General features: G+C 41.0%; 2 protein-coding genes across 2 annotated transcripts in view; one reads left to right on the top strand and one right to left on the bottom strand.

The window, feature by feature from the left end:
- Positions 1-462: 462 nt before the first annotated feature.
- PSMD12 (proteasome 26S subunit, non-ATPase 12) lies at positions 463-10,795 on the bottom strand. Its single transcript, XM_009902673.2, has 11 exons — positions 10,618-10,795; positions 8,409-8,468; positions 8,052-8,180; positions 6,648-6,755; positions 5,613-5,717; positions 5,010-5,159; positions 4,709-4,843; positions 4,041-4,153; positions 3,450-3,624; positions 2,871-2,948; positions 463-1,555 (listed from the first exon to the last, which is right to left on the bottom strand). Exons 1-11 carry the CDS (start codon positions 10,723-10,725, stop codon positions 1,346-1,348), a joined length of 1,371 nt encoding a protein of 456 aa, XP_009900975.1. The 5' UTR covers positions 10,726-10,795; the 3' UTR covers positions 463-1,345.
- Positions 10,796-15,516: 4,721 nt separating this feature from the next.
- Positions 15,517-23,175, top strand: part of PITPNC1 (phosphatidylinositol transfer protein cytoplasmic 1) — an 83,267-nt gene continuing 75,608 nt past the window's right edge. The window contains exon 1 of the mRNA XM_054170323.1: positions 15,517-16,076. Coding sequence (XP_054026298.1) covers positions 16,029-16,076 — 48 coding nt within the window. The 5' untranslated portion in view covers positions 15,517-16,028. The remainder of the gene's footprint in view (positions 16,077-23,175) is intronic.

The following is a 23,175-nucleotide window of genomic DNA, read 5'->3' as shown; positions in this document are numbered from 1 at the left end:
TTCAGTGTGCTTTTAAAGAGATAGGGTTTATAGACACCTCAATATATCATTTATAGTCTTTTCCTAATTATGAACAGCATTAAAAATCATTTACAAACCAGAGTAAATTCAATAAAAGTTGTCTTAATTCTTACTGCACATTTGTGTGACTATTTTACTTCCTTAGCAGGGACATGGAAAAAAGCCTACAGCTTCCCTCCATTGCAAGTAGGTTGAAACAAATAATCGTTGGTTTTAACATTATGTTCTCTGAATGTAACACATCTGATGTGGGAAGCAGCAACTTGGAGGTACTTAGGTAACTGGACAAATGCTATGGTAGCCACTACAGACTGTAACAAACTGTGAGAATTAGTGGTTTACACCAAGCAGAAGTGATTCAGGAAGATTTCTCAGTTCAAAATAAATCTATAGCCTCAAACCACAAGAAATGACATTATTCTTTAGCATGAGCATCTAGAATTTTATTCAACCAGTATCTTGATGTAACATTACAATATTGTTGGAAGTTACCTCGATGCATCCTACTGTAAATCTCTTAAGATTTTATTATTTAGTTTATCCTCTCTCAAGCACAGCCTCAAAAATGGTCCTGTCATGAAATAACCACAGAATTATGTGTTATATAAAGGTATACATGGTGCCATGGGTTGAGTTGAATCTGCTGCTGATACTCAATCTCATGCTGCCATCATCCCAGATTCAAAATGAAAAGTGCTGGCTGGAGCAAAGTATGAAGGGGCTTGAAGTTCAGATTGGAACATGAGAGGATTCCTGGTGCAGTTGCTGCTTCTGGTTTCCAGTTTTGGGGTGTTGGACTTTTCCACTCAGGGGCTACAGGTTGGGGGGAGGTTGCTGGATTCTGCTGCTGCTTCTGCATTTTGCTGCATTTTTCTGCAGGCAGGCTCAGGTCATTGTGCATTGGATAATTTCCAGTAAAACTCTTTATCTCAACCCAGAGGTGGGTTTTGTGTTACTTTCCCTCCCATCTGTGTGGGGAGAGAGTGGGGCTTGTGAGAGCAGGCTGTGTTAACCCAGGCCACCACAGAACCATGTATTAGACAGATAAAGGTATACATGGAAAACAAGAAATGACAAGACTGCAACTACACAGGCAATACAGTTTTATTATGTTCTTCCACCAATTGTAGCAAAAAAAACCATTAAACAACTGAATGAATAATCAAGGGAACTTAATTGTCAACAGGAGTTTCAGAATTATGTTCTAAATTTTAGACGAGGAAGTCTTGACAGTGAGAAAACAGACCATAGACACACTGGAATAATAGTCTCTATTATGAAGATCTAGCGCCTTCTTTAAAAGCACTGAGATTATTGAGGCACCTTACTGCAGGTTATGTATCATCTCCTCTTTGGCAATGAGATGTGTGGTTTTGTTAACTAGGGCCATTAGTGAGTTGAGCTTGTGAGACCAGTCATTGAGTATATTGTTTGGGTCCTTAGGCCTCTGAAAATTGATAATTCCTGCCAGCCTGTCTACTTTAGCAAAGATGGTCTTATTAACTACTAGGTTGGACAGGAACTCCTCCGATTCCTGTAAAAACAAACAGCACTCAGTCAAGAAAAGAGCATTTTTATCTACAAAACATCAGAATCCCTCACAAACACCATCAAAGCACAGGGAGCAAGATATTCTTTATATTTTACAGAACTAAGCTGTATTAAGAAAAAAAACCAACAAACACAGACAATAGCATTACACGCATTAACACTGCAAGGTACTACTCTAACTTGTTGGGGTTTTTTTTTCCAATTTTACCTATATCTTACTATTTTTCATGAAATTAAAAGGTTAATATACTACACCAAAAGACTTCTACGCTTTGAAGTACTTGGCTACACAGGTATTAGAAAGAGCTGTCTGACAAGCATGGCATAGGAAAATCCACATGAATTGCTGACCGCTGTCAAAGGTTTTACTCTGAGTTTGTGGAAAAGAACAGATTTAACTGAAAGATAGTAGGATAAAGCTCTTCACTGGCACTGCAAATGCCACTATGCCATGATGTGTGAATCTCTTTGGAGAGCTCCTGAAAACACAAGAAGATGGCAAGAAGACTGCTCCACCCCGTGTTCCCCAAGTACAACCCCCTATAAGAAAGGGCATTTGAAGGTGAGAAATACTGTACTCTCAGTCAGTTTTAATCCCATTGACAAGAACTTTTTAACATCTAAACACAAGACAAGAAACTCCAGCATTTAAATGAGACCTTGAATATAAACAAATTTTTATGAGTTTTTGCCTTATGGGCATATGCATCATTACATTGAGTTCTGCCTAGATTAAAAGTTTTCTAACTCCCATAAAAGCATGAAAATACACTCAGGTGTTCATATTGACTAGTAAAGCAAATAAATATTTGAATTAAGTCTGTTAGCCCCAAAAGATTTCACACTGCTACTCATGAAACCAATGACCAAAATCTCATCTAATGCTCCACTACAGCACAGGCTGTTCTTCCTGTAAGGGCTGAAAAGCATTGTTAACACAAAGAGGGGAATTAGACTAAGGATGAAGCCAGCCAAGCTGCAGGGATAAATGAAGAGAGATTATATAGTGATACAACAACATAATGAATAATCCATGAACATTCATGAACACACAAGTGTAAACCCTGAGCATTTTGTAACAAGTAGAGTGTTCCTACAGTGCCAAGTCTTTCTGCATTGTCTGTAAAACAATGCAATGATGGTCTATGGCATTGCTTACAGAGCTCTTTAAGCTAAAAAGAGACCTCAAATTCAAAATAAAAGAGAACATTGCTCTGCTGAATGCTTTTATTTTTGCCACAAACACATGCACACATCCACGCCCTTTATGAAAGGAGGAAAAGCAAAGCCACACTTACATCAACGGACAGATCCAGGAGCTGTGCCATTCTCTTCATTGTAATTCTGGTATAATATTTAGCCATTATTCTAATATTCTGGAATAAAAGTGTTCAGAGTAGAGGGTTATGTGCAAAAAAAAAAAATTTAAACAGGCTGCAAAAATATAAAAGTCAATGTTAAAAGCAGATTAGGAGCTGTTGTGCTCCAGAGCAGTCCAGCATGAGGTACTTAAGGGAGTTGTGAACAGTTCTTTTGCTTGTGAAAGGTATAAAAGTCTCTACATGACAAATTATTAAGCAATGAGATCAACTAATTGCAAATTGAATATAAAGCACAACTTCCAAGTTTCTGCTCTGTTGAAATGGGAACTGCGTCTCACTAAGTGCAGCATGCTCTTTTTTGGGGGGGGCAGCTGTGCCAAGTACCTAGCTAACAGATACAAATGAAATGCTGAAAACACAAGGCAAGGGAAAGGCAACTTCTCTGCTGTTTTGCTACATATTTGTTTCTATTTGTAACTGAAATATAGCAAGCTACAAGCATTTTCAACTGAGACACTGAATATATAGCCAATGCTTAAAATCAGACATGCTTACATGTTCCACAACTCTGTTCTTTAAATCTTTCCATCTCTTTTCACCTTCCTCTGTACAGCCAAAGACATCTGTGGCAGGACTGTCAAGGGATCCTTCTCTCAATTCTTTCCCATATTCTTCAACCAGGGCAGTCCACCGCATCAGTTCCATGGTGGTGAATAGTTTTAGGAGGTCTCTAAATGGGTTAGGAAAGTTTATTTACAATCCCGTATTAATAGGGCTTGTTTCTTACTTAAATAGATCAAAGAAATAATGTTACATGTTTTATTACCATTAATATTCACTCTTTTTTATGAATACACTTTAATACTTCATGCTATCAGGGGGCAGCTCAAGACAGGGTTTTATTGGAAAGTCAAGATTAGCTCTTTCTCTTACAAAGAGGTATTTCCAAAAAAGACTTTTATAAAGAGACGTTTAGTTTAATGCAGAATTTGCACAACCATTAAAAATCTTGCAGTATTTTTCATACAGCATTAAACTCTGGGGTGCTTACAGCAGACTCAGCCTAAACACATTACACTTTCGGAGTCTGTTTGAGAGAGAGTTCTTTTTTAACCTAAAAATTGTTTATTAACCAAGAATACTTACTTATACTTGGGGATTTCTTCTAGCTTTTTGTCACTACTAATTCTGTGCACCAAATCAGATTGTTCATTGTCATATGGGGAAAGAATAACATAAAGAACAACGCTCTTCAGTGCCTGTTAAGAGGAAAGGGTAGGGTTTTTTTCCACAATTAGAGGAATTGAAAACACTGTTCACAGAGCTTAAGAGGTTAACATAGAAAAGGCTTCAGACCAGTGTATTAAGAAGTTACAGTGAAATTGATGTCACCTTACAGAAATGAACCCTCATTCACAGTAATATGTCTAAATTGATTCAGGTTAACTAAAATTCTAGTGTTAAATATTTTAAGTACATGGAATAAAACCGTGTCTTTTCAAGTATGTAACATCTGCACTGCACACACAACAGCCCACACTTGCACAGCTGCTTCTCATTTCTGCACTTGTATTAAAACAGACAAGACACTCTCCAAGATTCAAAGACAATCTAACGAAGATGTTAGCTATAAATATTCATTTGAAATCAACTTTATTGTATTACTGTTTTCAACTAACCAATCTGTTAACGTAGCCATTAAAAGCCTAAGAGCAACAGACTGATGAACTATTTAATCTGCTGCAGGCTGATCTGGCAATGAAATGGGTACATGAAAATACAGACATTTTGTATGTAACGGTTGGGTTTTTTACCTGCTGCCACTTTTCACTTTCAGCCTGGATACACGGAGTATCATAAATGGCTCTGTAGTGCTTACAGATGGAGAGGTAGGAGCCTTCATGTTGATCCAGCTGGATCATTAAGTTGTAGTATTTCAACTTTAGTTTCTGAAACAGTATCAAGCAGTAAAATTAACACAGCTCCATGCATCACGTAAATGAAATCCAAATGGATTCCAGGAAACAGGGGATTCAAATGTAGTTGGTCCTGAAGAGAGGCATGTGTGATTAAACTTAGGACTGGTGGAGATGGATAAATCCTCCAATGACTTACTTCTGTGTTTTCTTCTTGAAAAAATTTTGTATTAATTTTTTTGCTGATAATCTGAGTCCGAATGTAGTCTTTTACAGCTAGACAAAGTCTCATCTGCTCCAGGATAAATTCTACCCGTTCTTTCTTTTCCATTGAACCATAGGTTTCCACCTTAAATGAAAATGTAACAACACTGTCAAAAGCCAAATCAAGCCAAGTCTTAACTGTGCAAGAATGAGAGGTTGTCAAGAGGAAAAAAAAAATACAAAAGAAAAATAATCATTAAAAAACACCAACCAACCAAACAAAAAAAACAACACAGCAATTCCAGAGCAAGTGGAAATGATGAAAAGGTTACTAAATTTTAGATTATAGCCCTCATTTACACCAGATGAATCCCCCAATGCTAAACTGAATGCACTACCTAAAGAACTGAAATGTTTTCCAAATGGGAAATACTCTTTGTAACCTAAGCATGAGACTAACAAGGGCACTTCAAACTGAATTACACTTTCACTAACACTTAATCTCATTCCAGGCATTTCTGCAGACATACCTGATGAAGTTTATAAACAAGAGCAGTCAGAATTCATTTCTACTGCTAATTCTGACAAGGTATGTTACCTGCAGCTCCTGCAGGATAGAGGCAGCCTCTTTCACTTCACCATTCTGTTCTTTTATTGTTGCAAGTGTCTTTGTCAGGCGAGCACGTTCGATTTCCACATATATCTGAAATCAAAATTCATAGCTTAAACACTGGAATCTTCTAAAGACCACAACCCCACTGAGGCATGTACATGATGTTTTCATGTAACCAATTAATTCCTTGTGTATCCATACTCTGTACTGACACTATCCACAATATGCACAGATAAAATATGGATACACTGGAAGTATTTGGAACAAATGAATGTAAATTATAATGTCTAAATTAGTCTACCATTCTTTAAGCAAATACAAAATTATGTGCTCTGTGAGTGAAGTATTTTGTCTGCTAAAATGTACTGAAACAGATGAAGTTAAAACTCTAATGGTTAATGTGTACCAAGTGCTACTGTTTGCATTATTTCACTCACTCCTGACCAGCCTTAAATCAACAAGATCTGATTAATACCAACTTACACTAACTCTGAACAGACAAAAGCGGAGCTGTAACACCAAGTTTGCTTTAAGCCAGAATTGTTTCTTAAAGCAAAGGGAGTATTATGTAAATTATTAACTATAATGTTTGATATCACCTTCTGTCAACTGTAACTGTTCATAACACCTTGCTAAATGCAGGAGATAGTAAATTAAACCTGCTCATTCCTCTAACAGAATCAAATATGTAGCCTCCTACCAAGTTAAAAATAAATGGCATTTTAGAACTCTGAATAATAATATTAATTATATAATTATTAATTCTATTAATGCATCCAAGTAGCTGTATCATGGAAATATGACCACTGTTTCAGTTAATTATTTAAATATTAAGTCTGGAAAATATTTCCAGTCTTCTGGAAAGAAATACACCACTTGGCTTCTCACCTTCATTTAAAAATTACTCCTACTCTTGATTTGAACATGGCTAAATAATAATGTTTAAAAGCTATGCTTTTAAAAAAGGTGAACATTTTTATTCTACCTTTTAGACACTCAAGTCTTAAAACAAAATCTTACTTTTCCTTCTGTAACCATACGCAACGTGTCAATTAAGCGCAGTTTGACTGGCAAGTCTGTAATCTCTTCAACGTAAGTGCAGCACTGCTGGACCATTTTAGCAACTGCCTAATGCAGGGACAGAAAAGAAAAACATACAATGGGTTTAGACTCCTCAAATGCATTCAGGTTGTAACATGAAGAGATAAATACTAAGCCGTTTCCTATCAAACTAAAGAGATTAATCTCAACGAAAGTACACAAGATGCATCTCATCGCTCTGGTTCGTAAAAATGTGTGCTGACGACTGATGCTGGAAGTCCAGTTTGATGCTGTTCTGTCATTTCTTCCTTCTCAGTTTTTCCAATGATATTTATAAGAACTCATCTACTTTGTTTCTCTCTTGAAAAGCAATATTCCTTTTCTGCCAGATCCACACAGCTCACATGGACTTACAGAACTCAGCTGTTTGCCCTAAGACCTGCATGGATAAAGGGAAGGTGCCTTTCCTCTGAAGTGTGTGCACTGCCTCTTCTCTTTAGGACACCTGTAGACTTTTTTTTCAGGAAGGGGGTTAATTATTTCTGACTGATGCTCTTCCATTCCCTAACAGGCACTAATAAGTTAACAGCCTTCAGTGGCAAGCACAGATACTGGAGCATGTTCTTCTGCCAACAACACTGACAAAGCTGTTAAAATTATTACTGAAATTTCTGCTTCTGGAAAACAAACAAAAAGCCAGAAAGAATAAAACCTCTAGAAACTTCTTCCTCAAGAATAAAATCCAGCTGACATGTTCCGCCACAGTTTCTGCAAGCTAGACAACTGAACTCCTGTACAAACTTATGTTTCTGCATATCCAAAAGCTGGTAACTTTTCCTTCCTAAAGCAATGATGACATTAAAATTAGCTGTTGCTGACTTCTAATTAGGTAAAACCAACCACACAGTGCAATATATTTTCACTTTAAATCAAGGACTTTCAGCAAATTTCTCAGACAGGATGACAGTGTCAAAACAAGCATGTCAAGTGCATACCTGATCTGCTCATAATAAACTACAGTAAGTGTTTAATGTACACCTCTTGTGAATAAGAAAAATTACGACAATGTGTACAATACAAACTGTAAAAAGGTGCAGAGATGAGCTACCATCTAAAAGCTCTGGTATGCATGAAAGCAGAAAAGTCACAGACATGCTGCCAAGAATGGCCAGCTGGGCCACAGTGAGCTTAGGCATAAAGTGAACACAAATATCAGACATCAATTTCACCACTGGCTTTCACGTGTCTACCGATAAAAGCCTCAACAGGAGCTAATTCAAATCTATTCAAAGCCAGGAAAGCCTCTACACACAAGGGGAAAATCAGATATATAACACAGCTCCAAATATCACTTTATCTTTTGTTTCAAAGTATTAAATTCACCTGTTTTAACTGACTTCTTCTCTTCGATAGAAGAATAATATTTTCATTGAGAGCATCCCAGTCTTTAGCTTCGTAACACATTTTCACTATAGCAACTAAGATACGGGATGTGGAGACCATATCAGATGCCTGGAACAAAGAAAGAGCAGATTAGTGATGGGGTAAATCATCTGCAAGCCTCTAGGACTTGCACTTCTATTATACCAAGGGGAAAAGAATGAGTACATAGAGCCTCACCAATGTTCTTCTTAAATAAAAGAACAGAAGGGAAAGATTGACACTCCCATTCTTTTCACTACTCCAATGCAGTGAAACAAGGGCGTGTGTAGGCCAACCCAACACAAACACTGCACTTACCGTTCGTGTTTGTTTTTCCAAGGAGAGAAGGTTTTCAATTACTTCCTGCAATCTTCCTTCCTAATGTGATAGACAGGCAAAGAATTATCATCATGAGGGAAGAACACAAATTGGTTTTAGAGTAGCTCTAATTCTCATATCAGTAAAAAACCCCACAAACCAGCCTGTCCACTCATTTTTAAGGTAGGTTTTTCCCTTTAAGAAAAATCCAAGCCGCAGAGTGCAGCAACTTTAAGTACATAGTTCTACACACAGATTAACATGGAAAGGTTCCATTTTTGCCCAGCGTATGCTAGAAGTTGTCTGCTCAGTGCAAGGAACCCAGCAAGTTTCAGACAGGTTTGGTTAGCTCACATGCTAGAGGGATGACTGGTTTCTTTCCTAGCCAAAACAAAGCTTTAAGTGAGAACAGATATGCAATTAGATACTTTGGCCCAGAACTTGGTTTACTGTTACTTTCATCTGCATTCATCATAATTTAATTACAGCATATTACAGAAAGTGTAAAGAACATGTTTTAGAGTCTAAGCATGGAATTATGATAGTCCTGGGTCTTGAGAACTGTATTTGCCTTTGTTTAGAGGAGTTAAAGATAACATAATGTACCGAGTCCTAAATTGTCATTCCTAACGAATACCTGTTAATGTGGGAGAATTTTTAACAGCCCATAGCAACTGTGGGGCCACAAAACATGGTTTGAAACTACAAATGAGACAATGACATTTGTTTCTACAATGTACCTATCCTACTTACATTTCTTAAACTATATATATTGTTTTGTCAAGGCCATGCTTTTACTGCCACAGAATTTTACAGGTTAAAACATGGTCATGGGTGTCCATATGGACACAGAGCTCTGCCTGTGGGATAAAACATTTGTGCCTATTCCCTATACAATGCAGGCTGGCAAGAGTGTAAGATGCAATTTACTTATCTTGAGGCCACTGCCTTTAGAATTCTACAATATGCTGTATAGTACAGCATGACTATCACAAAGAGATATGTGTATTAAGCAGAGCATTTGCAGCATGAAAGAATCAGATGGCATCCTACTGGGAAAGAACATCCAGTCTGTGTGTTCAGAGGTCTGAGATGTGTCAGAATCTTTACGCTACAGAAGAACATAAAAGAAATCTTAAGACAGACCATACACATGATTACCTCTATGATCCCAGCAGATCTGTGGCCATCTATGGCTGGATGCACATGTGTATTTATTTACTCAGCAGATACCAGTACCCTAACAGCCTGCCATAGCTCTGCCCCTCCAGGCACACACACCTGGGGGCACACACCTAACACCATACAGATTGCTGCCTAACGTGACACACAGCTTTTGTAGCACAGAAGTCCCTGGTTGAACAAGCATCTATATGTCTGCAACAGCTGCTCTGCCTGCAGAAAGTGGCATCAGGGAAAAGCCACATCCCTTCTGATGGATTCAGGCCTTTTCAGCCCCTTACTCAGGAAGCTGCACCCCAACATCTCATTTCCCTCACTGCTCTCCTACACACCCTCCCATACTCTCACAGCGAAATGGTAGAACAGGCCCTACTTCTCCCATTCCCCAAAATGGCACAGGAAGACCCAAGGAAACCTCTCAGCAGCAGATGTGAAGTAGTGTCCAGTTCCGGGCTCCCTAGTTCAAGAACTGGAAACTTCTTGAGAGGGTACTGCAAAGAGCTACAAAGATGACATCTCTCTTATGTAGAAAGGCTTAGGTTTTTTTGGCCTGGAGAGAAGACTGGGGGGTAATCCTGTCAATGCTTATAAATAAAGGGTAGGTGCCAGGAAGATGGGGGACAGGCTTTTTTGAAGTGGTGTCCAGTGACAGGACAAGATGTAATGGGGATAAACTTTAACACAGAAAGCCACATATAAACATGAGGAGGAAGTTCTTTACGCTGAAGGCGGTAGAACACTGGATCAGGCTGCGCAGATAGGTTGTGAAGTCTCCATCTCTGGAGTCATTCAAAGCCCATCTGGACCCCGCTGTGCAGCCTGCTCTAGACGAACCTGCTCTGGCGGGCGGGTTGGACTATATGCTCCTGGTCCGCTCCAGCTCCTATTATTCTATGATTCTGTGATGGGGTGACAATAAGTGGCCGTACGTCCCCCTGCCGCTGGAACGCCTTCCCGAGCGCGGCCTAGCGCGCCCCACGCCATGACTCAGCCCATCCGCATAGTCCAACTTTCCCCTTCCCCGTACCTGCGCCAGCCGCTCGCACTCGGGCAGCCGCTGGTCCACCGTCGCGCTGTAATCCACCTCCATTTTCACGATACGGCCATCGGCCCGCTCCGCACCACCCTCCGCCATCCCGCCGGCTCCGCTCCGCGTCCCTGCGAGCACAAACCGGAAGGAGCCAGGCGCTGCACACAGGCGTGCCCGGGGCAGCCTCGCTGAAGGCCCCCGCGCTGCGCCAGACAGGCGCTCCTTGGGCCATCCCCGGCCTCTGAAGGACCCAAGGTGGGGCGGGCGTGAAGGGAGGTGCCAGCGCTGAAGGGGCCCTCGCTGAAGGGGCTGGCCCTGGGGTTGCTAGCGACGCTGATGGGCACTAGAGTGGGCCGCTTGGAGCCTTGCCCCGGGCTGAGGGGAATCCTCTCCGGCACTCAAATAGGGGCAGATGGAGGGTGCTGATTTCCCCACAGAGTGGGGCAGTGCCTGCCCTCAGCTTGGCCCGCGGCCTCCTGCCTTAGCGAGAACGAGGGTTGTCGGCGCAGTTGCCACAGCCACGGTGTTACTCGTAGCTTATGTGTCAACACCTTGAAACTTTGGTAATAAGGCAGGGAGTGGCGAGTCATGGACATCGTAGTTTTATGCTGTTTCCCTACATTTTGAAGGAACTATGCCGTGGTGGTTTGGCGATCCGCACCACTGTGTGGCCTCAGTGGAGGACTCGGGGTGCAGTAGCTGTTGACTTCACCCTGGTCATTTCAATGTATCTCACGTTCCAGACATGAGTCATTTAATCATCTTGCCTTGCTGGAGAGGTGAGAAAAAAGGTAGGAGACACAATAGGTTTAATTTAAGAGCACAGGGATTCTGTTTTTAAACAGTACTGCACTTTCATCGTGTTTGATAAGTTCTGAGATGATGGTGTGATATTTGTGATTGCAAATTGACGTATTTCCCACTCCAAAGCAGAAATGTGTGTACTGCTTGTGAGAGCCCAATGTTTCTGTTGTCTCAAAACAACGCGTGACATACCTGGTCTGAGTGGACAGGGCGATGGCTTTGATAAGCCTTAACAGCTCTCAAGAATAGCTGCTGGCCTGGCAGAGTGGTTTAATAATTAAAAGAGCTAATTTCTGCGGAGGCGGGAATTCCCTCTTGCCTTATTTTAAAACCATTGCAACAGCGCCATGGAAAGGCCAATGGCAGGCTGGAGTGCTCACCTCTCTGTGCACTCCTTGCTATGCAAACCTCCCTCCGTGATTTGGAGAGATTTACTCCAAGGGAATTTTTGAATCACAGCGCGACCTTCTCTGCTGACCAGGGCTGGCTCGGGATTACCGGGTCGTGAAGTTTCATTCCTGAAGACATTCACAACAACTTGCTCGTGTTTGCAAGCAAACAGCTCAGAAGGAAATACTGATCAGTGAATGCTGTAAGCAATCATTGAGCGTTAAAGAGTCCCGGAGGGGAGGGGGCAAGTTACCGTGAAATGCCATTGTGTGTTGTGTGACTTTACAATGGTACATAACAACGTGTTAATGCGACAAAGGGACGCTTGAGATAACTCATTTCAAATCTTTTGTTTGCAGAATCTGCATCTGCTGCACTGGTGTAAATTTGGAGTCATTTAATCAAGTTAATTCAGAGCTGTGCTGCGGTGTTATGCAATTGTGTCTGACACATGCTTTCCAATTAACACAGCACAGACCACGCACTTTGAGTCACTTTGTGTTTGAACACAAACTCGGTTTGAAAAGTCCTGTAGCGCAATTTACCTATTATTTTTAATTATTGTTAGTGATTAATTTCCTTAAATAAACGCATGTGTCAGAGTATGTGGGTTGCTCTTTCCTTACTCTGGCCATTTATAAATTTGTAGAGCTTTGACTACTTACTGTGAGTTGTAGAATGTCGTTCTTTTAGCTCGTTGTAATGTTAGTATAATTTTCCAGTTGATGGATAGGGAGTAATGGCTTTCAGGGAAGTTCAACGTTAGATACTGTACTAACTCAGGAACATTTAGGAATATGTAATCTTCATAGAATGTATCTATTATGTAAACTAAGATATGCATGTAATGAATTCCATGAAGTAATATGAATCTGCTAATCGGTTCTTAGAAAAAAAAGTTGTTATATTTGAGATTAAGCATATATTCTCTGAATTCTACTGGCTTTGGGATGCTTAGGTGGAGCAATCCCTGATGTGTCCTGTGCCAAAATAAAAAAATGCTTCTTCCTGACACCTCATTGGGCTTAGGTAGTTTCATTGCTGTATTCAGTAGCAATATTAATTGAACATATTCCCATACATAGTCATTTGGTTAAGACCTTGAGTGAAAAAGGAAGAAAAGTAATGCCTCCTGCAACTGTTACCTTCCTTTCAGGGTGAGCTGGGAGATGAGGAAGCAGCTTTTGCCTCCAATGTAGGCTTCCTGAGTTGCTCAAACCCCTCTACATTCAGAATAGAATAGAATAGACCAGGTTGGAAGAGACCTTGGAGATCATCGTGTCCAACCTATCATCCAACTCCATCTAATCAACCAAACCATGGCACCAAGCCCCCCATCTCAGTAACATACCTGAAGACTTTTGCCATATCTTACTATGAAGTGACATTTTGCTGAAGTCCATCTGGAGTTAATGTTCATCATGACTTAACCATGATGATGGTTTCTTTTCTCTCTAAGGTCAACAATGATGAGGGAAAAATGCCTTATATTTCCAGCTGATCATAGAGAGCGTGTTGCAGAGGTAAGAGCAATAGTTTCTGACAATTTAAAGTTTAAAAAACAAACAAACCCCAAAACAACAACAAAAAAACCCAAACCACAAACTACCAAAATTGAGGCAGGCATGCTTGCCAGAAACTTCCTGGATAGCTGGAGCTACAAGTTTTCTCTCAGCAGGTCACCTAGAAGGCATTTGGTGAGGGTGCACTGGGACAGTAGTCATAGTAAGCAAGTGTGAAGGATGTTGTTTGGGTCACTGTTTTGTTTTGGGGTCTTTTTTCACACATGTACAAACAGCACAAGGCTGAGCTATGTCTGTCGCAATAGGCTTTGGTTGACTGAAGAATGTTTTGCTCTAGGTACACAAGCTTTACATAGCTTCTGGATTTGCCACACTGCTCTCTGTAGAACTGCATGCTTTGTTATTTTAAATAAAGCTGTAAGGTTTGGTTATGTTGAAAATACATAATAGGCGATAAACTAGTTTAGTCTTTCTCTTGGTTTTATTGAAATCAATGTTTGCCTATAATTGGGTAGCATCAAGGCCCTGTGCAAAGAAGTTCAATTTTTTTACACTGCTTTTCACCAGAAATCCAGAAATATTGTTCCAAATTAATGAAACCACAAGCAAATCAGTTATAGCTGAAGTAAATATTTTGGATCTGAATTTGGATTACCTCTCATCTTTAGGTACTATCATAGATATTGTCTTGTTTTAGCTAGTTTGCATGGAACTTTCAGGAACATCTACTACCAACATCCTGAAGTACAGTTGCAGTTTAAATACTTACAAGTGACTGTTGTCAGGCTTGAGATATAAGTTTCATTAACCACACTGCTCATCCCTCAGATGGAATTCTAGACTGTTACCAGAGCTCCCAGATTTCTATTTCTTTGTGTAGGTGTCTGCACTTCACTGGAGAGGCAGAGTGCATAAAATACTGTGCCATTATTGCAGTGGAATGGAAAAGTTATGATCTTAGCTCCAGGAGATGGCACTGTGTCCTCTCCAGGCTAAAAATTACACCCGTAGCTTTGAAATGTACATTCAGAACCAATGAAATCCTGAGGGGTTTTTGCTCTGTCTTGTTATGAAACACATATTTCATTGTAGACCTGAATTCATCTTGTAACTGTCTCCAAATATAGTTCATCACTTTTATTTTTGCAAATCACTTAAATGCAGATGTATCTTTTACCGTTGTTTGTGCAGTGCATGTGGTGATGCTTCTCTGAATGCAGCTCCACCGCTTTGGGAAGAGAAGCAGCAGTGTGAACGTTCTCTGATGTACCTGCAGTTATGTAATAGCTTGGGGCTCCCATCTGGTTTCTGAACTCTGCTCTTGTGCATATCAGGTTGGAACTTAGTAATGAGTGAATGTGTCTGAAAAACACAGCTCCAAAGTATATTGAAAACTGATTCAACTAACAAATTTGCTACTAAGGGGGAAAAAAAACCAAAGCAAAAAAACCACACTCTCCCACAAATCTTCTGGCTTAATTGTGCAACTAGGAAGGAGGCACTTTTTCACTGAACTTTTTGTGTGACATTGGAAAGTAAGTAGCTGACGGCGGGGGGAAGGGAGGAATAGTTTCATTTGTGCTTCCAAATCTGCGGCTGATAACGCCGGGCTGACCGAAAGGGAAATGGGTGAGGCCGTCATATCCTGTGCTCTGTCTGCCGTGCTCGCTGTCCTTCCCTTTGTAACGACGGACGGGCCAAAAGACCGGAGCCGGCTCTCCGCCAGTCTGTCGGAGCTCTCCTATGTTACACCGCGTTGTAAATGTTTTGCAGGGTGCGTTGTTACACGTAAGGCAATAAACTTCCCCAGAATTTAAACATCTTCGCGACAGAATTAATTGAAACCGGGATTTCCCCCGACTCGCTGCTGCAGGCGGCCCCCTCCCGGGAAGAACCATCGGGCAACACCCGGAGACCCTCAGGGTGCCAATGCCGGTCTGGTTAAACCCTTCCGAGTGCTGCGGTGGAGCAGTGGTTGCTCCCCCTCCCGTTTCCCCCTCCCCACCCCCCCTTCCTGCCGACCCGCTGATGTCAGCCGCGTCCCCACCGGGGCTGCTGCAGCCGCTCCGCGCTCGCGGCCACAAGTCGCCCGCGGCTGCAGCGGGGAACCCGCGGCCGCCGGATCACCGCTCCGCACACCCCCCCCCACCCCCCCTCGCCCGCCTCGACACCCCCCCCTTCCCGAGCGCAGCGGGAGCCGCGGCGGCCGCAGCCGCGTTGCAGTGGGGAGGTGGGAGCCGCGTTTGGCAGCCGGGGAAGGAAACGTTCTAAAAAGGCTTTGTCTCGGGAAGCAGCATCTCTCCTTTCCTGCCGGCCGCCGCTGAAGCCACAGCTTGGGCTCGGTTGTGCTTTTGGCCGCCTCAGGCATGTCTTAATTACAACCGCCAGAGCTCTGCCGTTTCTCTACCCTTCCGACAGAGCTGTCGCGATCGCGCCTGGGCTTTGAGGCTCGTTAGCGTCTCGGTGCGAGAGTCTATCTGAAGGAGGAAGAGCTGAAAGAAGGGTGCAGTTGTGGTGGTTTTTTCTTCTTGCTGGGTCAGCCTTGCTGGATGGTCGCCTTACTCTGGTGGACACAAGCAGAGCGAGAGGCTTGATTAATTTTTTCCCCCGTGATTATTTTTCTTGGTGATCACAGTGCAGAAATAAGCACTTTTCTCCCAGTTTGCCGGTCCGTACCGAGGCAGCAGGAATATGCTCATGAAGGAGTACCGGATCTGTATGCCTTTGACAGTTGAAGAGGTAAGTGGCCGGTGCTCGGGCTGGTACCTACCAGGGGTTTGTTCCTCTTTCGGGCGAGTTGAGGTTGTTTATGTTTAACTGAATATTTTTTTCTTCGTATAATGAACTTGGTCGGAAATGTTCGGTTGGAGATGAATGTTTTTATTGAAAAATCAGGGAATCGTGCAGGAATTGAGGTAACTCCAGTGTATTAAAAGCATTGTGTCATCCAAGTATCCGTTATAAAGGTTTCCCAACCAGTCTTTTAAGAAGAATCTTAGTACATATCTGCATTTTGTTTTGAAATCTCCATTTAAACTGCTTGTCCATACCCCAGGTTCTAAACATAGCTTCACCCTTGCTTAAAATCCCCTTGGAGATGGAGGTGGCCAGAAGCTCTGGCTCAAGTAGGGTGGGCAGGTTGTAATTCAATAGTAAAACTTCTGGGTCATTAAGAGAAATGCTTGAAAGTCAAACTGCTCGTGGTCGATGTTCTTCGAAACTCTTGTTAGGGGTATTGTGGTTTTACTTACCTGCAAACATCCTGCCTGCTCGTTGTTTTAAGTGAGGTAGTAATGCCTCCACGTGCCATAACAGTTACTTGTGCACCTAAATAGTGGTGGCTTATAGATGCAATAGGTACTGAGAGGCCTAGTGGCATCTGTCAGTGAGCTGCTGCTTTCAGGTTCTCCACTAATAGAGAAAGGAAGACGTTTTATTTAGCAAATATGCCATAAGAATGGGCACTACGAAGAGGGAATCAGCACCCCCGTAGGCCAGCCCGGCCCCGGCGAGTCCGCAGCGCCGGGATGGGCGTAAAGTTTCTCTTCTTCCCTCGGGCACCGCCAGGGGGAGTCCTCCTTTCCTAACTCCCCGGGCGCTACCGGGGGGTGCGCTTCCCGCCGAGTCCCCCCACCCCCGCTCCTTCCACTGTCAGGGGGGGCGAGGGTCGGGGCCGGGGCTTGCACCCAGCCGGGGGGTAGTAGTGCTGGATGCTGAGTGTTCTCCTCTTTCTGCCCTGTCCCCCAGGGTTATAACAAAATACAGTCACTTAGTAAATTAATTACACCATATGGATTACATCATAGAATTATAGACTCGTTCCGGTTGGAAAAGACCTTTAAGACCATCGAGTCCAACCACTCTCTTAACTCTACCAAGTCTGGTGCTAAACCATGTCTCTCAGCACCACATCTCCGTGTCTTTGAAACAGCTCCAAGGATGGGGATTTAGCCGCCTCCGTGGAAAGCCTTTTCCACTTTTTGAGAACTCTTTCAGTGGAGAAGTTTCTTCCAACCTAAACCTCCCCAAGTGCAACTTGAGGTCACTTCCTCTTGTCCTGTCACTTGTTACTAGGGAGAAGAGACCAACCCCACCCTGTCTCCAACCTTCTTTAAGGGACTTGTAGAGGGCAATGAGGTCTCCCCTCAGCCTCCTTTTCTCCAGGCTAAACAACCCCGCTCTCCTCAGCAGCTCCTCACCAGCCCTGTTCTCCAGACCCTTCACCAGCCCTTCTCTGGACCTGCTTCAGCACCTCAATGTCCTTCTTGTTGTGATCTCCCCAAAATCTGAACCCAGTACTCAAGATGTGGCCTCACCAGTGCTAAGTACAGGGAGACAATCACTTTCATAGTTCTGCATGTCACGCTATAAATCCATCCAGGTGAGGGATTTTGCTGCACAGTTTGATGTTGCTTTTCACAGTATGTTTGAAGGAGTCCTCAGCAGTATGGAGAAGTTCTCATTTCAATGGCGTTTTTGTCGATATCTTCATATTTGGCAAATTAACAGATTTCTAAACCTGTGAACTTAAACTGCCAAATATTTACTTCAGGCTGCTCAGGAAATTCCTGCTGGGAGAAGGAATGAAAACCACCACATGCATGTAGATAAATAGACATAGATTTAATTCTAGCATTTTTCCAACCAAGTTATATAGTGTGCTGTGATGTTGGATGGCATTACTCTTTTAATACATAATGTTATTTGTTTATTGTATTACCCAAATGTAGACAATGTTTTATCCATGCCAGGTTCCTGATGTCCTTAGACTACCACACTTAGTTAATAGCAGTTCATTATGTCATCAGAAGGGAGCAAATCTAATTTATTTTGAAAAATCATTCTTAAACAAGATTTCCAGATAAAGAAAAGTTCAAAAACCTCCCCAAACAGGAATGGATGATGTATGATGAGGCAGAAGACAATGTTGGAAGTCTTGTTCTCTAGAATGTTAACAGAATTAGTAAAGATATTCATGGGTCTTGTAGTTTCTCTTATGTTGAATAATCCATTGTTTAATCCAAGAGCTGCAGCTGAGCTGCCTTAATGAGGGATCTAGAACACGTCTGATATTTAGCATTAATTTAATTATTAATTATGACAATAACTAGGACAAAATCATTAAATGAACAGTTATCTTATTTTTGTTACAGTGTTTACGTACTAAAAAAGTCCCACACTTTGTGAAGTTTTTCTTACTTGGACTTTACAATTCACGTTTTTTCCCTCTGTTTGGAAGTCCTGGGTTTTGGCCTGTGCACTTTATCCAGACATAGAAATGCATTTCCTTGAGCACTTTTTTAGCACTGCCTTAGCAGCCACCCATACGCCGAAGTCTCAATAGTGAGAAAGAATCCCAGCTTTGGTCTGTGGCGTTGTGTTGTCACCAAAACCAGATGGCTTTCCACATCATTCCTGTGAAAATAACTAGGCAGAAGAGGCAAAATGCAGGTTTACTGTATCAGCCAAACACCTGTACCTGATATTCTGTGGTCAGGTTTTATCTGTCATGTGAAAAACTGTGTTAAAATGTTGCATAATGCAGAGCCTAGTAACTACTGCTCATTACTTCTTCATGTAGGTGAATAAGCACACAGCAGTATAGCAATTAGTAGGACACTGGCTGACCATTAGGACCTCAATTGATGTCTAGAGAAGAATAAAAAACTGATAAATGTCCTCATAGCAGCAGTGCTGTCTCCAGGGTTGAAGAGTTTCTGGTACTTCATTAGCTACCACAGGTTGTGTTATGGAGGCATTCTTTCATTGATTCTCTTATGAGATAAGATACCCAGATATTTATAGGAGTTTTGTTTGTATACCTGTCAGCTTGGAGGCTAAACGCTTTCTTGCAAATAAAACATTCCCTCAGTAATGTTGATTGCTCCAAACTTAACTGTTTCTGTATGTTTTGAGCTATAATACAGGAGTCACAGTTGCATCTTTGTTCCTTGGCCATAAGCACCAGGAAAGAGAGGTTGTTCCAAGGGTGCTTGATGAGATGCTATGGCACCACACTACAGTTTTTACTCAAGGCTGAGGCTAACTTATTAAACTGAATTTTCATTGATAGTTATTTAGGACTGTTACATACCTATCAGTGGTGAGTTGGACTAGGTCATCTCCAGAGAGGTCCCTTCCAACTCCCACCATGCTGGGATTCTCTTATGTTCTTGCCTGATCACCTTTAAAATAATTTGAGGAAGGAAATAGCATGTTAACTTCTAAGCAAAGTAATAGCAACTACTGCAAAAACTTTGCAAATTAGGTCAGAATATAGCTGTTGGTTGAGGAAGCCATTCTGATTGCCAATTAGAAGTCATTCTTCACCTCATTTATGATACTTTTGGGAAGCACGGACGGAATCTCAGTCCTTTTGTTAACATCTAGACCTTATAAATGAGAAAAAAGTATTTCTTTTCATTAATGTATAAGCCAAGTTCAATGTGTTGCAGTAATTGCCTAGGATCTGTTACCAATCCTCATCCCAGCTGCAGTTAATAAACAGGCCTGCCCCTTGGTTATTTTTCCCTTCACATTTTCTTGCGTAAATTCATTCTTACAAAGAGCATGTTACAGACAATCACAGAATCGTTTTGGTTGGAAAAGACCTTTAAGATCATTGAGTCCAACCATTATTTAACTACCAAGTCATGAGGGAGTACTATAATGGGGTGCATTGTGGGGTTTTTAATATCATCGGTTAAAAATTGCATTTCTAAGCAAGTCAAAAGAACACCAAGGAATTGAAAAGAGCAGAGATCCTAAGAATGTCTCAGATTTGGGTCTCATTGTAAGTCATAACTCCACAGGAAGGATTACATGGGGTTGTGCTTTTGAAATGCTTTTATCTGCAAATGTAAAACAAACCTGTTAGGTCAGCATATTACTGCTACAACCTCTGTTCTGGAAGAGGCAAAGTACAGTGAAGTTTATCATTTGTGTGGGAAGTGATTATTTTTTAGGGGAAGAGGTGGATAAACATTTTTGCTGGTTCCTGTTGAAATCTTAATTGTTCTTGCTGTAAAATGCTAATGCAGATGTGAAGCCAAGTTCTATGTATTTAAAAGCACCAATAAAATACTGTCGTTGTCAAAGAGTTTCTTCCCTGGAAACCAGGATGGCCATTAATATTTCTGTTATTTCTGAACTATACCTGTATGGCTAGTGCCTGAAGTCCTTATGGGTTTTTAATTCCTTTGCTCTTTATTTCAACCAAGATTATCTCTGCTGAAGTTGGTGGAACTGCTTCTGTTGTGTGCTTTAAATAAAAGCTCCATTTGATCTGTGGGGAACACTGCCTGCATGAGGTGTGTAGGAACAGCTGTATTGTCATGAATACCAACAAGCAAAGGCCTGCAAAATGTCCAGAAATGTAGATCATAATTTTTCAACCAAAGAATCCCAAACCTCAAACCCTTCCAACATTAACAGATTCTCATTTCAGAGTTGTTGTGCTTGCTCCTTTATAAAACATTCATCATTTAGCTCTTGTTGCAAACATTATGAATTCTCCCAGTGTGGATTATTTACATTAAAATTATTTCAACAATATATATGTAAACAGGATTTGCATTCTCTGAGTCTTGTGTGTATTTCTTCTTCAAAAGATTTCATAGTCTGCTGTTTTGTGTACAAAGTGTACTTGTTATAACATGTTTTATTCAGATTTAAATCTTGATGAAAGCACTGGAGAAAGTGGGTTTATGCCCTGAGAGTTAGCAGGTGTTACAGTATTTAGACATAACTATATGTATGTAGAGGAGAAAAGCCTTCAGTAGATACAACGTGTAAAATGCATTTTCTCTAAACTTCAGTTACCTGCTGCAGGATAAACTGCCTATACCCATCCTGCAGTTGATGTGGATGGATTAAATAATGGCCAGCTGTGTAAGCTTTTTAATTTCCCAGCTGTAACCACAGAACTTAGTTTCAAGGATATGTAAATGTATGGAAGAGTGGAGATAGCATTATGCTGGCAATAAGCAAGAAGACCATAAGCAACACAAGGTGAAGTCAGCTTTTCAAATTTAATTCAATTTGATTACTTTTAAATTATAGTTGGACAGTGTCATGACCATGACCTCTGCAGAAGAAGTTTATCTGGTAGTTTTGAGGTGAATGAAGGCTTGTTGCACAACTTTAATTTAAACTATCAACAGCTATAATGCATCTATGATCTTGCACTGATTCCTTTACAAGATACTGAAGTTCTAGGAGAAGTAAGGAACTTTTTCCTCTGGTTAATCATTCTTTCTGGATCTGCCTCACCAGTACATCACCAGCTGTACCTTCTTTTTTGCAATTGCTGCAGTGGCGGCACTGATACGTTCATCTGAGGAGTATTCAGAGTTAATTTTTAATCTAGAAAAGCTTGTTGCACCATTATAAATATCTTTTTCCTCCTTAAAAGAAATAGTTGTGTAAGACTCTTGTTAGCAAACAGACCTGATCTGGTCTTTCGTGGGTGCTCATCTCTATTCACATCACAAGGCCTTTGCTGCATACAGTGTGGCCTTAAACTGACCTTAAAGCTTATGGACTGGGAATAGTCTTTTAAATGATATACAGTTAAATAGGTGACCAGAAGTTAACTTTTAGTCCCAAAGAAGAACAGCTATTTAATTTTTTGCTGCACGGTCTGGGTATAAGGATGAACAGATGAAAGTGAGAGCTGTAATTTACCATGGGAAGAAAATAAATACCTTGCTTTAGCTTGACCTTCCCATACTAGTTATAGTCACCTAGAGAGCTATAAAAGCAAAGCGGTGTAGAGCAGATGTCAAATCTTTATTCAACTGCACTGCAAATAGAGGGCTAAAAATACCCAATTTTATCCTTTTTTCCTGTTTGCACATTTCAATGCAACTCTGTGAAAGAAACAAGACAACCTTTGTTCTTAAAGTTTCAGTGTAAATCATTAAAAAAATCTGTCAGTGGAAAGGATTAGATATTACTTACCCAAGGAACTCCAGACTCTGACATGTCTCTCTTCATCTCTCTTGCCATCTTTCCCTGTCAACACTTTTTTTCTTCAAGGTGTATATATATAGCCAATAATACTACACATTCGATTTGAAGGCTTTCTTGGCAAAATATAGGCCCCGGTTTTTCATTTCCCACGAAAGAAAATGCAGCTTGTCAGGGTTTTAGGACATTTTCAAGCTAAAGCACTCTACAGGGCTTTGCTGCTGTCAAGAACTCTGTGGTGTGTTTGTTTTTGAAGGGTAAAGTAGGTTCAGAAACAAAAGAACAGGAAGTGAAAGACACAGAATGTCAATACTGACTTTTAAAACTGAGTACTTTCTGTTTTTTAACTCAAGTTGCTGAGAGGATGAAGTTCTTGTAAGAGTTGATGTGAATGCTTGAATGATTAGTACTTTGGAAATTGTGGCTACTTTTGTTTGTGTACCTGAAAATGAATGGAGATGCCTGTGTTAGCATCTTGAAGTTTGAGAACTCTGCTATGGCAAACACATTTTTCTTCAGTCCATTCTGTTTAATTTCCTCATCTGTCTAATGGTAAGGTTAGAAATAATACAATTACACCAATTTTCCTGTGCTTTTTTCCTGACTGCATGTTAAAAAATGTATCTCTTAAAGCTTATAAAGCCCTTTAGATTGTAGTAAGAGAGAGATTTCTGTAATAACTAGGAAAGGGTGAAAATTCAGTATTCAATGTAGCCTGATAGGCGTTTGTATTGTTAAAATCTGTTAGAGAGATCGTGTTCTTTGGTACAAAAGCCTGCCTAGTCAGGTAATGGAAAACCCAGAGTATAGAACAATGATTCATTCATGCTATTCCTCTTTGTGACTTGTGAGCTGACAGGTATGTTCC

This window comes from Dryobates pubescens, chromosome 20 (assembly GCF_014839835.1).
Source record: "Dryobates pubescens isolate bDryPub1 chromosome 20, bDryPub1.pri, whole genome shotgun sequence".
NCBI lineage: Eukaryota > Metazoa > Chordata > Aves > Piciformes > Picidae > Dryobates > Dryobates pubescens.
Note: the sequence above shows the minus strand (reverse complement) of the source record. Positions and strands in the feature narration are given on the sequence as shown.

Coding starts and splice junctions, on each gene's coding strand:
- PSMD12 (XM_009902673.2), bottom strand. CDS start 10,725: ATGGCGGAGGGTGGTGCGGAGCGGGCCGATGGCCGTATCGTGAAAATG. Junction 5,160..5,612: donor CTATCCTGCAGGAGCTGCAG/GTAACATACCTT, acceptor TTTTCATTTAAG/GTGGAAACCTATGGTTCAAT. Junction 4,844..5,009: donor TTCAAGAAGAAAACACAGAA/GTAAGTCATTGG, acceptor ATACTGTTTCAG/AAACTAAAGTTGAAATACTA.